Source organism: Epinephelus lanceolatus, chromosome 6 (genome assembly GCF_041903045.1).
Source record: "Epinephelus lanceolatus isolate andai-2023 chromosome 6, ASM4190304v1, whole genome shotgun sequence".
Lineage (NCBI taxonomy): Eukaryota > Metazoa > Chordata > Actinopteri > Perciformes > Serranidae > Epinephelus > Epinephelus lanceolatus.
The window spans coordinates 1,992,501-2,007,584 of NC_135739.1; the positions used below are offsets into that span (position 1 = coordinate 1,992,501).

General features: G+C 43.3%; 1 protein-coding gene across 12 annotated transcripts in view; it reads right to left on the bottom strand.

The window, feature by feature from the left end:
• Positions 1 to 15,084, bottom strand: part of nfia (nuclear factor I/A) — a 272,870-nt gene that overhangs the window by 46,597 nt on the left and 211,189 nt on the right. For all 12 annotated transcript variants that reach the window (XM_033622238.2, XM_033622243.2, XM_078168440.1 and 9 more), the window contains exon 4: positions 14,447 to 14,521. In XM_033622238.2, coding sequence (XP_033478129.1) covers positions 14,447 to 14,521 — 75 coding nt within the window. The remainder of the gene's footprint in view (positions 1 to 14,446; positions 14,522 to 15,084) is intronic.

Consider the following 15,084-nt stretch of genomic DNA (forward strand, 5'->3'; position numbering starts at 1 on the left):
TTTCCATGTGCAACTGAGTGCAACAAGTATAAAACTTTGCAAATGAACTAACAGCTGGTTTCTGTACATCACGTGTTCACTGCTGCTCAGGCGCTGTTAACTCTTTACCCGCTACTCACGAGCTATTCCAGCACTCCTTGTTTCCACTGTTATAAGACAGGGGGCGCTGTTACGCATCTTGTGAAATAGAACAACACTGCCGTGACCAAAAACAAACGAAGAAGATCCGCTGGAAACCAGAAGATGTTGCAGCTTGTAAACGGCACGAAAATACCGCCGCCGACGGAAAAGTTTCCAGTTGTGCAAGCCCTGCAGATGTTGATGGTCTCAGACTGCGACACTTCCTGTTTTTATCTACATTCTGAATCCGATATGGATGAAGAGGCAAACAAGTTTGGTGGGACGGAACAGGATCTCGGAGGAGACAACAGAACACTTAACAATCACTGAAGAGAAAGCAGCCATCAGTATCAAACTGGAACAACCATCGTTAAAAAGAGGAGGTGAGCCAGGACAACATTTATCACCCACCTACAATACAGATGACTTAACACCAATTCCCACCTGGACCCATCTAACCCTACCGACACACATGATGACCAGGTGGGTCAATGACTCACATGTGACCTCAGCAACTCTGTGAGGGTTCACAGCCACACAGAGTTTAAAGCCTGCGACTCTGCACCAGTCTGTTTGAACTGAAGAAGCTTCTTGGATGAGAGGTGAAACGTCTTCAAGAAACTCAAGCAAGTCCAGCTGTCTACGATACAGCGCTTATGATTACCATGACCTGGATGACTGAGAATCTTCACTGACAGGATCACCGAACGTGACAACGTGTTCCACTATACCTCAGAGAGAATATTATTTTCCTCATTTTTATTATTATTTTCATTTATACAATTCAAAGTGACGTAAGGAAATGAGAAAAAACAAAAAATGTAAATGCGAAATTGATTTTATATTGAAAATGACTCTTTGACAAAATGTATTTTTCTCAGCTTTTTGTCTGAAATGTTTTTGGTTTTTTTGAAAATGCACAAATTTAGGTGTTGATGAAAAAGATATTGAATAAGAGAGAATAAAATATTAGAACAAATTATTCGGAGTCTTGAAAGATCAGTGAATACGATCACAAATGTTGGCGGTCGCTGGCACCTTAAAAATAACAAACAATAACAAAGTGTTAAAAGTGTCCTGGATTATCTGTGAGCAGCTCCTGTCTGCAGTCACTGTGATATTTATTAAAACTTAAAACATGATCATTCTCTAAGGTGCTTCTGCAGTTGTGAGGAGCGTCTTTCTTCTATGATTTTTTCTTTTGATGTATGGACGTTTATTCTGGATGGACATCAGACACACTGATTTAGAAAATATCTGTACCTGAACCTGCACCTGCATCTGCACCTGAACCTACACCTGAACCTGCACCTGTATCTGCACCTGAACCTGCACCTGAACTTGAACCTGCACCTGAACCTGCACCTGTATCTGCACCTGAACCTGAACCTGCACCTGTATCTGCACCTGAACCTGCACCTGAACCTGCACCTGAACCTGAACCTGCACCTGAACCTGCACCTGTATCTGCACCTGAACCTGCACCTGAACCTGCACCTGTATCTGCACCTGAACCTGAACCTGCACCTGAACCTGCACCTGTATCTGCACCTGAACCTGCACCTGAACCTGAACCTGCACCTGTATCTGCACCTGAACCTGCACCTGTACTTGTACCTCGACCTGTACCTGCAACTGCACCGGCACTAGTACCCACACCCACACCTGGACCAGCACTGGTGCCTGCACCTGGACTGGCGGCTGCATGTGTACTTGCACTGGCACAGGTATCTGTACCTGTTAGTATTGTTTATTTGTACCTTTCCTTATTACTAAAAGCTCCTCTCTGTGTTTGTCTTCCTGTCTCTGGGTCGTGGATGTTGATGTTTGATGCCACAACCTGGCTGTTTGCCAACTGACGCTTCATTTCATCTTCACTAAATTAATGATGTTTTTGAGTCATTTTATTTATGATTCCCTCGAATAAATCTGACATCAGCTGATGTTTCTACGTCATGATCTAATAATTAGAATTAAAGGATTCAGTCTGAGAATTTTATTATTTTATTGCTGTTTTGATTGTAATGTCCAAGAACAGCTGTTTGTAGCTGTTTATTCTAATTATTATTATTATTATTGTTATTATTGTTATTATTAGCATTTATAAGCATATTAGCATTAGCATTACTTTATTGTGATTATTATTAAAATTACCTCACATCTTTGTGCCATTTGTGCTGTGGTGCCCATATGGTGTTGGCACACCACCAGCTGTGTGTTTGTGTGTGTGTGTGTGTGTTGCCAGGGGCGACAGAGGGCAGGAGGAAGGAGGGATGGATAAGTTTGAACCATGCAGGCCTCCAGCTTTATTCATCTTTTCATCCCTGAATCGCTGTGTGTGTGTGTGTGTGTATTTGTGTGTGTGTGTGTGTGTGTGTGTGTGTGTGCGTCGGGTGGGAATGCCTCCAGACGAAGGTACTGGAAGGTGCCAAGTGGGTCATCTGCCTTCTTATCTCTTTGTGTGTGTGTTCTCTGTAGATATGTCTGTGTGTGTACAGTGAGTGTGTGTGTTAGGTATGTGTGTGTGTGCGCGCACAGAGTGTGTGTGTGTGTGTATGTATCTTTGTGTGTGTGCAGTGGGAGTGTTATGCCATCATATCAACTTAATCCCCAAATCCTTACGTCTAATATCAGCTCTCCTGACACACTGGGAGGAAAAGTGTGTGTGTGTGTTTCTGTGTGTGAGTGTGTACATGAAATTTGTGTCAGTGCCAAGGTGCGCCCCTGGCACTCCAGACATGCATCAGTCTGTGTGTGTGTGTGTGTGTGTGTGTGTGTGTGTGTGTGCAGAAGATTGAGCTTGTTACAAGTGTCTATAAACATCGAAGTGTTTCAGAGACACACAGACCTGCAGCTTCAGTTCACTCTCTGCACATTACCACATACAGCTGATGAATATGAGGATATCACATGACGCCAGTATATATTTGTATCACTGAAGCTGTTCATTGGATTTTAACTTTCCACCAACACTCACCTGCAGGTTTACTGCTGTTGATAATCTGCTGCACTGGTTTCAATTCATACTTCTCTTATACGTCTTTTTATAACAATGCTATCTGCTACTTGGGGCTGCACACGACTCAAAGTTATGTCAGTCGAATCAGATTTGGCTGTTTAATATTCAATATTTCTTTTTTTTCCATATAAAGTTTGAAGTTTGAACGGGGCTCAGCAGGACGCTCAGAGTGACAGTGGCATTCACGTAATATCGTCAACAAGCTAACATCGCTAACGACAGATCGGAAATGTACAATAACATTTTTTGCCGACACTAGATATCAAGCAACGCCGAGACTGTGTCGTATGAAGTACAGACTAAAGCTAAAAAAAAGAGGCTGGATCATGGGGAGTAACACCAGTTGGTCCAGGAGCTTTTCCTCCATGATGGATGTTTACAGGCATATTTTAGGATGACTCAGGGGCAGTTTGACAACCTGCTGTCTGTTGTCGGGCTGTACAGCTCTGCGTATCCATCAGCCGCCACCACCAGTTTCTCTTCTCTTTCCGCCTTAACTCTTGTCCGTGTCCTGCCCCGTTTTCCCCGACGCCACCAGGCGCTGTTGAACTGTAACGGCAACCGGCTGCGTATCAGAGACGTATGAGACTGGGCTCCGTGGTTGTGCTGCTGCCGTGGTCCTGCCTGATGCCTCCTGCTGCTGTTATCATTAGTCATCATCATCAGTATCATTACTGTCTGTCCTGCATCTCTCTCTCTCTCTCTGTCTCTCTTCATGTCTCATCTTGTCATACGGATTACTGTACATTTATTATGTTGATCTGTACGACATCTATCACACGTCTGTCCGTCCTGGAAGAGGGATCCCTCCTCGGTGTCTCTTCCTGAGGTTTCCTGACTGAGCTCAGCTCAGGGTCGTACAAGGCCTGGATGATACTATTTTCTGAGACAGACAGCTGCACATGTATTGATATATAAGATTACCCAGGGCAGGGAGGCACAACATCACAAACATGTGACTGGCACTGCACCATCGTGGAAGTTTAAGAAGCAGTCTCATGCCACCGTGATAGGCCACATGAAGTCTTTGCATATTGCTCTTCCTATAGGAGCACCACAGGTGGACAATATACAGCTGAAATGTGCAATCTTCACACTAACTGAACACACGCTAAGTTTGCAAGCTGACATATTAGCTTGCCTGTTCAACTTGTGACAGTCTGTGGATATCTTTGTCATCAGATAAATCATTGACTATCATGAGATATTTAATCTCATTTCATTACACACTTTGAGAGCAACACCAGATAAGAAGAATTCAGGAAATACTAATCTTCTGTCTTCTTAACATTGTTGTGGTGACCAGCACAGAAGGCCCGACTCTCAAACCATCTCACTCACGAGAAAGAGATGACGTGGGGCGCCTTCCGCTCTGAGTTGAAGTTTTTTCAACTTGTGAAGTTCAGAGCGCTCTGGCAACACCAGACGCCTAGAGCGCAGAAACACGAGGCACGTCATGTCGCACAGACAGCGAGCAAAGAGCTTCATTCTCAATAGAAACTGATACAAAAAGCCTCCAGCTGCTAAAACACTTCCTGTGTGATCAGGGCCTTAAAGAGAGGAGAAGAAACAGCTGAATCTATGAGAGGAAGTTCAGAGAACATCTGTAAAATCAGAGTCACTGACAGAGAGAAAGAACGAGGGATGATTGAGGAGAAGTCAGAATTCAGTCTACAGAAATATACTGAACTGACCAATTACATTTAATACATGGCTGCTACACTAACCTATACTCTCTCTCTCTCTCTCTCTCTCTCACACACTCACACACACACACACACACACTCTCTTTGTGTGCTGCTTTAATAGGATATTGATCGACAGAGAGAGATTCGATTGGCCTGCCAGTGAATTGTGTAATGGCTGCACAACGCCAAGGTCACCCGCTGTGTGTGTGTGTGTGTGTGTGTGTGTGTGTGTGTGTGTATGTGTGTGCGCACGCGCGCTGTGTTCAATACCCTCCTCCTCCACCTCCCCTCCACCCCCCTCGACCACTTCTCATCTTCTGGTAAGCTATAGGCTTCAGTCACCCCTGCAGACCCCTGTGTGTGTGTGTGTGTGTGTGTGTGTGTGTGTGTGTATTCATTCACTGTATAAAACACACACACACGAACATGTGTAGCACAGGTGTGACTGATACAGTAGGTGTCTCTCAGACACACATACACATATTCATTCAGTGTATTTATGTTTGTTTGGATTCAAACTCAAATTCACACACACACACACACACACACACATACTTGAACAGCTCGGAGGAAGTAAAAGTAGAAATACGAGATTGTAAAAATAAAAAAGTTGTGCAGTGAAAACGTTGAGTAAAACAGAAGTATTATCAGCAAAATGTACTCCAAGTAGCAAAAGTAAAAGTACTCAATTACATGTTACCTACGATTCCACAATGCTGGCATGCCGTCTAAAATCACACACTGGAGCGACACGATACCACCGTTAAGTTTTGTGTAAAAATACAAAGACGGCTTAGAGAAGAATAAACATAGCACACGCCACAACACAAGCGCTGGAACCGGCATCTTCAAACCTGAGTGACCATCAGGATCTTGCGTCGCTACTAAACGTGACGTATGCCTGCACGTCAGCCACGCCGATTTGCATGAAGTGGTGTCTCATTTCTTAGGGAAAGATCTCCACCCTAATATTTCTCACCTCCCTCATCAAGGGTTATCTCGCAAACGAGGGCACTCAATACCAAGTGGAAGATTTAAGGGGTAGAAATGGGATTGGGCCTTTGTGTGCTACTGGGTATACTGGTAGTATAGTAGGGGAGAGTGGGGTCAGTTGGGACAGGTGGGTTCATCGTGCTCATACTCAGCCACACACTCATCACTCTCACCCTCAGATTTGAGACCTTCTGACGCGTCCTCACATTTTATTCACATTTTAAAACAGTTCAGTAAAATTTGGGCTTTTTTTTGCTTTGTCTTCCACCACACTGTTTTTATTCATGCCACGCACAACAAACATTGTTGAAGAGCTAATTTTGCAGCCTATCAATTAGTGTTTGTGATATCTCTCTGAATTTTTGTTGGCAGCTGCACACGAGTCTGAAGTGCGTCTGTTCTCCCTGAGACAGTAAGGACAGGTAACCAGGGGCAGTTGGGACAACATTGTTTATAGTTCCTACCTTCTTACAAACAGTGTTGGGGGTAATAAAAGTAACTTATTACAGTAATGTATTACATTTTAGCAGCAACAAAGTTATATAATGTGTCATCACCAAAAGGATTTTGAGTGATATTATTACATCTACAATGTCACGTAAGCGCGACCAGAAATATACCCCTCTGAAGTTTATTGTGTCTCATCACGTCAATACATACTACATTATAAATGGGTGCCGTGATCGTGTGCGTTATGTTTCCATAACGTCTACAACGTATCCCGCTCTGCTTTTGTGTCCTGAGGCTTCCTGAAAGCAGCGGAGATCAGGAGCTGGATCTGGTTTGTTTTTTCCTCGTCCTGGTGACCGGCACATCTGGATGATGTCAGTATATGTTGGATGTGTTTCCATTCACATCTCCTACTGCTGCAGTGATGCTGACACACAGTCCTAACGCTAACTCTTATACACAACTCTCTCTGCGGTGCTGCTGGAGCTGAAGACCCACCTGGCACACCGGGAACTGTCAGGTGGGTCTTCAGCTCCGGTGTTTTCATCTGCACAAAGCTGCTATTTTTAAATATCCCATGGAGAGAGACTCTCACTGCAGCCTGTTCTATTTTATTCTGAAAATGCCTGTATTTATCATTAATTGTAATAAATGAATAGTGAAGAGTTAATGCGGCTGTCTCACATGCATGTACACAGCAAACACACACGCACGCACGCACGCACACACACACACAGTGGACTCGTGGACTCTCCTGCACTCTAATCTATAAGTGATTCTTCCAGAGCCGCATCGCTGCAAATCTGCTGACCAACACAATACACACACACACACACACACACACACACTAGAAAAAGGGCGTGTGCATCTGTGAATACATTTGTGTCTGCCTGAGTGTGTCTGTGTGTGAGTATACCATATAGTGCGAGTGTGTTGCACCAATATTAAAGCAGCTCGGCTCTGTGCTGCAACAGAGATTTCTTACTCTTTATTACTAAACTGGAAACTCACTGTTAAAGGACGAGTGCACATTTATCAACTCTGCGCTCACATTTACACTCACAAAGTTTTTGGTCGCTGTGAACCTGCCCTTTAACCATCATAGTCTTTACTCTACATTACAGTATGACTGCAGTGATACTACAAGAGTTTAACTAGAATCACCACCCTGTGGTTGTATGACTCCGCCCACCAGTCCACCCTGTGGTTGTATGACTCCGCCCACCAGTCCAGTGTCTCTGACAGTCTCCATCCATGTCAGTGAAAACATGGATGCTTCACACACAGAAGATCTATACAATCAGCACAGTTTCAAGATTAGAGTCACCAATTCAGTATCTGACCAAATGTCTCCCCTTCTGTTCCTGAGATATGACGTTAAGACATGATGATGTCACAGTCAAGCTGACCTCTGACCTTTTGACCTTCATTATTTTATCCTGTTAGACATTTGTGTCAAGTTTTAGTATAATTAACGCACAAATACTGGAGTTATGGCCAAAAACGTATTTTGTGAGGTCACACTGACCTTTGACCTTCGACCACAAAATACTCACCAATTTATTCTTCAGTCTAAGTGGACGTTTGTGCCAAACTAGACGAAATTACCTTAAGGTTTTCTTGAGATATTGTGTTGACTAGAATGAGACAGATGCAAGGTCACAGTGACCTTGACCTTTGGCCAACAAAAACTAATCAGTTCATCATTGAGTCCAAGTGGAAATTTGTGCCAAATTTGAGGAAATTCCTTTGAGGCGTTCTTGAAATATTGCGTTCTCAAGGATGGGACATTTGTACGTACGTGTGGATGGAAAACCCGACAAAATGCCTCCGGCCACGGCTGTCACCGGCGTGGAGGCATAAAAACACCTTAAATGTTTAATGCTCAGCATGTAATAATTCTGTATTACAGAGTCCCATAAAGCACAGAGAGACACTGAAGGGATCTCATTCACAAACTGCAGCTCCTATTAGATCTTTAAAAGTGCACCTCAGGCTCACAGGACTGTTCTTCTTCTTTGGTTAAAAGTTTGAAGGTTCTGTATGAAACTTTTTACGTGTGTTAGGCTGATTGTTTGTTTTATTGCCAGGTCACAGTGACCTTTGACCTTTGACTACCAAGATTTCTGTATATGTTAAGTCCAAGTGGATGTTTGTGCCAAACTGAAAGAAATTTCCTCAAGACGTCCTTAAGATATCACGTTTGTGAGAATGGGATGGACGGACAACATAGTGCCCTCTGGCTGCGTCTATTGCTGGCGTGGAGGCTGTCAAACTTCAACCATCAAAATATAGATTTACAATAATTTTCTGTCACGCCACTAATTGATAAATGGACCAATGTTTTCAGCTGGACTTGTATAAACTTTTGAGGTGTTTAATTTATAATAAAACATCAGATTTGTTTTGTGTGTAAAAATCAGAATTTGTAAAATTATTAAAGCGGTCAGAAAAATGTGGTGGAGTAGAGGAAGAAAGTGGCATATAAAGAAAATACTTAAATGAAGTACAAGTACCTTTAATTTGTACTACATTATAGTACTTGAGTAAATGAGATTCGTTATGTTCCGCCAACCAAATCACAATGTTTATTTTGTCAATAACTTCCAGGTAGAAAATCCTCACATCTCGTGCATACAATCAAACAGCACTGTGCAGACGCTGTCTCGTTTGTAGCCACCTAAAAAAGGCCCACCAAAAAATCTATATGAGTTTAAGTGTAGTCTACATTTAAAATATTTTCTCTGCTTTACCTTACATCACATCCTTCTCTGATGGGGACTGGGTCGAATCACCGTGTTTAAAGACATCTCTTTAAACATTACGGCTGAAAATGACGACAGAAATCAACAAGTCTGCTGATATCATATATCTGTAACTGAAATCAGCTGCCAGCTGTCTACCTGGAGGAGATGGTTGTTGTTAGCATGACGTCACGGTGATTTGGGCTGAAACGAAGGCTGAATCCAAATGTCCAGACTTCACCACATGTGCAGACTTTGCGGGCGCATTCCTGGGACTGCTGAGGGCTGTTTAAATCAACAAGTCATCCAGAGGGGCCTCAGGTGGACTTTGTGCAGACTTATAGAGAGTCCACTTGGGGTGCAGACTTCAGCAGGCCTCACTGATTTAATAACCCACAATTCATTGCAATATGAACGTGACGTTGTGTTTTTTCAATCGCCAAAAAAGAAACAAACTTATGAATGTGTAAACTAGTTATTGATAGTTAGGTCTATTAAAAAGCTACTTTAATTGTGTATGACAGAATTAATACTCACATCATCACATCATGTTACAGAGATATGAGTACAGGCTGTAGAGGGACTGACAATACATTTATTATTGCAGCCTATCAGACTGTGATAGGCTGCAATAATGAAATAATAAAAGAAGGTTTCTAATGTCAGTAACGCCCTCGCCACAGTACGTATGACTTAAGTCTGCAAGTCCAGAGGGTGGACGTTTGGATTCAGCCTTGGTCTATAGAGGGTAGTGGAACAGAGGCGAACAGGAAGTGATGTGAAACTGGAACTTGTTTATGCAGGTAAACAAACAAACAAACAACATTTTGACTTTTCAGTTTCTGTTTAAGTAACAACACTGTAATTAATTTGTACCAATCAGACACCTCTGACTGTGTGTGTGTGTGTGTGTGTGTGTGTGTGTGTTCCAGGTGCCCTGTCATGGTCTGCATGGTGCCCTCCACACACACACACACACACACACACACACACACACACACACACACACACACACACACACACACAAACACACACCTATGGCAGGATGTGTGTGTGATTAAGTGAGACAGCGTTTGCATGCGCAGTGGCGTGCATCTGATCAGGCTGGGATCAGTGTGTGTGTGTGTGTGTGTGTGTGTGTGTGTGTGATCGATGGCTCTTTGATCAGGGGTCTCTGTGTGTGCTGACAGGCACTTTACATCGGCCTATTGTTAGCGGTGGGCGATCGACAGACTCATATAGATCCCACTGCGCTCTCTGTCACTCTCCCTCTCTCTCTCTCTCCTGCATGTCGGCACTTTTTAAAGGTCACGTTTGTCCCTCGTTCACTCTCTCTCTCCACCACTCTGCGGTCTCTTGATCGCCCCTCCCATTTCTGATGTTTCCTCTTCGTTAAGTGAGATCAGAAAGAGACTGACAGATGACATCATCACAATGTGTCGAACTTTAATGTTAGAAACTGGTTAAAGATTCAAATGTTCATCAGCTGATGAGTTTCTCCTGTTTTAAAGGTCAAAGGTGTCAGATTGTGTCAGTGTGTCGGATTCAAGCCCTTTGGAACCAGCAGTAAGCCTTCAGACATGGTACCTAGACCCTCGGTGTGTTCAGACAGTCCTCTTAAATGTGGGCGGGGTTGTTTTCACTCACTGCTCCGTCCAGCACTCGCTGTATTTCCTCATCAGCGGTGACACAGATGGAAGTCTGCACCTGGTTTATCGTCCACAGAACGAGGCTGCACGCCCACATTTTCACAACAAAATAGAACAGGCTGCAGTGAGAGTCTCTCTCCATGGGATATTTAAAAATAGCAGCTTTGTGCATTTAGTCCTTCTCAGGCAAGCTCAGGGGTTTAGTGTTGCTGTAGCCCACAGGAAGTGAGGATTAGAATATATGACCTTCACATAATCCGCTCCAAATTAATCTATATTTTTAAAGTCATTACTAAAAGTGTGTGTCATATAAAAACTAAAGTGATGGTCAAAGTTGTCACAGTGAAATTTAAGGTGTGCTGATGGATTCACGTCATCAACTCATGCATTGAGTAACATTACAAGTTAACGTTCCACCTTAAAAGTTGCCGGCAGTCGGCCCAGTGAATGAAGTTATTTTTTTCTCTTTCATTTTATAGTTGTAGTTTACTGATGTATGAACAGAGGTTACATAAAACCAGAGTGAGCGTCCTCTACTGACCAATCAGACTGCAGGGTTTCTAGCTCCACCTTTTAGTACCAGATCTGTGTGCTAGGTACCCCAACAGAGGGGGGACCAAACATGGGGACGCTAAGGAACGCTTCTGTTGGAAATGGAAAAAATGCCAAACTGAGCCATATTGTGCTGTTCGGTGGAAACAGGGTTGTAAGTTGTCATTTATTATTTCGATAACAAAATTACAGATGATAAGTAGAGCTGATAATACAAAGCCAAATTGCTTTCATTGACTTAACTGGCGCAGTGTCTACACCGGCAACAATCAAAGAAGAGCAAGAGAAAGCGTAGCATGTGAACTAGAGAGCCAAATATGTTGCAGCCAGTGTGGACCAGTGTTCATTTTGACAGCTATTTTAGATTTAGTCGTAGTCTTGAGACGAAAAGGTTTATTTGTTTTAGTCACATTTAAGTCGTTTCTATCCTTCATAGTTTTAGCTGATGAAAATTCAAAACGTTTTAGTCCTGATGTTTCTATCTGTGTTTTCTCTTTAAACTGACCCAGTGAGGTTAATTCATGGATCATAAATCAGACTCAAGGTGACAGGTTGTATAAGATAATGTGTGTGTCATGTCTCCAGCAGTGTGTGACAGGTTTAAGGGCTGATTTACGAGCACACACTTACTGATCATCATTTGAAAAGCTCAACATGTCTCTATTTATGCTCTCAACAAATAACTAATGTGAGCCAACTAGGATTTGTCCCCAGGTTCATTGTAAACTCTGACTTATCCATGTGACTGTTAAGAAGCAGAAACATAACTTGTTTCTTCATGTGCAACATGTTAGTCTGGAGGTTTAAACTGGTGTCCTCTCACAGAGTTGGTGATTCAAACTAAACTTTCATCTCTGTCAGAGAAAACTGATCTGAGTTCAGACTGTTTACTTACAACACAGCTACACTCACAGATAACTGAGCCTCCTACCTGCCTGTCAAACACCATCAACCCACAAACCTTCTCTGGTGTGAAACATCCTGGTGCAGACTATTTACTGTCGCTCATGTTGCATTTCAATATAAATACAAGCAGGGCCGCTCTCAGCTTTAAATGTCCAATAGTCCAGCATTAACATTTTCATTACGTCTCATGTTGTCAATTAAAGTGGAACAGATTTTGTCTTAGTTTTTGTTATCAAGATCTTTTTTAAGCTTGTCATTGTTGGTTTTTACCGGGAGCTGAATTATCCACAGAGGTCTCTTCCTCTCCAAATCAAACAGACCAGGGGGCTAATTCATAAAACAATGCGTAGGCTCCATACCAAAACTGTACGTTTGGACAAGAGCCAAAAATGTGTGCCAAAAAATATTTGACAATTTCTACAGTCAGGCTTCCACCTCACCGTCTGTGTCAATTTCTCATCTCCAAAATATTGGGAAGCATGGGTCAGAGTGTCTCCCATCAAGGCTGATTTTACAGATCCCAACTTTTGCATGGGAAGTGGCGTACGCCTCTTTCAGGTCTCGTTTTGTGCGTATGCAATGTTTATAAATGAGAGGCAAAAACGCAGACATGAAAATGGAATGTTCTTCTCTAGAGTCAGTGTATGGTTTGTCCATTCTGGGCTACTGTAGAAACATGGTGGTACCACATGGTGATCTCTGTAGACGAGGACCTGCTCCCTGTGTAGATATAAAGGTCTTGTTCTAAGGTAACGAAAACACAAGGTTTCATATTCTCAGCTGATTATACACTAAAGAATACAGACTTTTATTATATTCCATTTCTGCAGATGTTTCCCTAAACCCTACACTGGAGCTTTAATCAGTATCATTTAGACACCAAATGTATTATTTACATTTGAAAAAGAAGAATGAAAAGAGCGGAGGTCCCCATAGTGTCTCACGACAGGAGAGAATACTGTGTGAACTTGTTGTTGAATTTGTTTTCAGTGACCCTCGATCATTACTGAACCACAGCGGAGCAGCTGGGCTCTAAATACTGAGTTAGTGTGTTCTTCTCTGGGCCCTGTGCAGTCTGCTCAGTGGTGAGATTGAAGAGGTTCAAACTGTGATTTGTGTTCAGCTGATATTCCAACAGTGCAAACATGACACTAACCTTCTGTTTCTTTGGTGAAGGCTGGAGAAGAGCTTTGCTAAAACAGCATGTTGCCTGTTAAAGATTCATTAGGTAACTTTTACAAAAGTAACTTCTGTCATATTTGACCAAACTGGTGCTACATCCTGACAGTAGTACATGAGACAGATTATCTATGATAATATCAGGTTCCTCTGGCTCCTCCCAGGGCTCCTCCTGGCATTCGCGAGAATCAACTACGCCTGAATAAAAACAATCAAGTGGGATTTATCCTTCTGCATCGAATCAGCGATGTACGGTGTATGCTCTGTGGCAGTGCAGACCTCCTGTGTGTCTCTGTAAGCTGAAACCATTTCCCTCAGTGGAAACAAAGCTTTGATTTACTTTAATTTCACAGATAAGAAACAATAAATTGTGAAGACAATAAAGCCTCCACACACTGTGTGTGATTTATCCTGGCTGAAATATGAGCAGAGGAAATCTCTGTTAGCTGCTAGGCTAATTTATACAATGTAAAATGCCATAGGCTTGTGCTAATAACGTTAGCATGTTATATTTTTGGGGAAAATGTGTCCAGATAAAGACAAGTGTTTGTCTGTGAATGCTGCGAGTTATAGTGAAGCTGATTTGTATTTGACACTGTCTCTATTAAGCCATGTTTAATGTGTGTTTAATGTGTGTTTTGAATCAGCTAAATTTTACAGCACTTCACAGAAACTCCACCGCCGACTAGTGTTTTGGAGGTGTAACTGCAGAGTGACACAGACACACCACCACCAAGTATAAATGCTCACGATGGCGTGAGCTAAGGTGTAGGGTCTGCATAGAGCTGACGCACAACTATAAATCCGTCTTGATGCAGTGTCAGTCACTGTGTGTGCGCTCTCTGTATTAAACATATACTCAAGTGAAGTTTGGTGTGAGTACAGATGATTTTCACTGCAAACATATGTTTCCCTGAAGTAAAAGCATCACGCCTCTGTACTTCAAAATCAGACATTTGTGTGCTGTACTCTTTTCTGGAGTATTCTTCTTAGCTGTGCGTGCGTGTGTGTGTGTGTGTGTGTTCATTAAGCTGAGCAGCGTCTGGTTCGGTCCAGAGGAATTACATTAGATTCACTATCGATGACAGATCTGCAATCCAATCACTGCTCTGCCTCGCTCTGTGAAAGAGAGAGGGGGGAACTTACTCTGAGAGACTCGTACGAGCTCGGCCACCGTGAAGACGCCGGGCGTCACAAAGCTGTCCTGAAAACCGAGATGACCTGAGAGAGAGCGAGAGAGAGGGCTCATCATTACATATTCAATTATTATATTGATTACATCATCAGACGACTGACTGTAGAACTGAGTGAACTTTGGTTGATTCCAGTGAGAAGTTAAAACAGGAGAAGAAGAAACAGCTGATGTCATACGCCCAGTAACAGTCACAGTAATCGCTGCACTTGTTGCAGGATCAGTAGGCGTCATGTTCAAAGCAGCAGTAACTGGTTTTTCAGCTATGCCACCACGTCTGTGTCGCTCATCACTTTCAGCCTCAAAGTGGAGACCATCCGACTGTTAGTGGGCCCTGGGTTCCTCCTGGTGCAGAGGGCCCTGGGTTCCTCCTGGTGCAGAGGGCCCTGGGTTCCTCCTGGTGCAGAGGGCCCTGGGTTCCTCCTGGTGCAGAGGGCCCTGAGTTCCTCCTGGTGCAGAGGGCCCTGGGTTCCTCCTGGTGCAGAGGGCCCTGGGTTCCTCCTGGTGCAGAGGGCCCTGGGTTCCTCCTGGTGCAGAGGGCCCTGAGTTCCTCCTGGTGCAGAGGGCCCTGGTGCAGAGGGCCCTGGGTTCC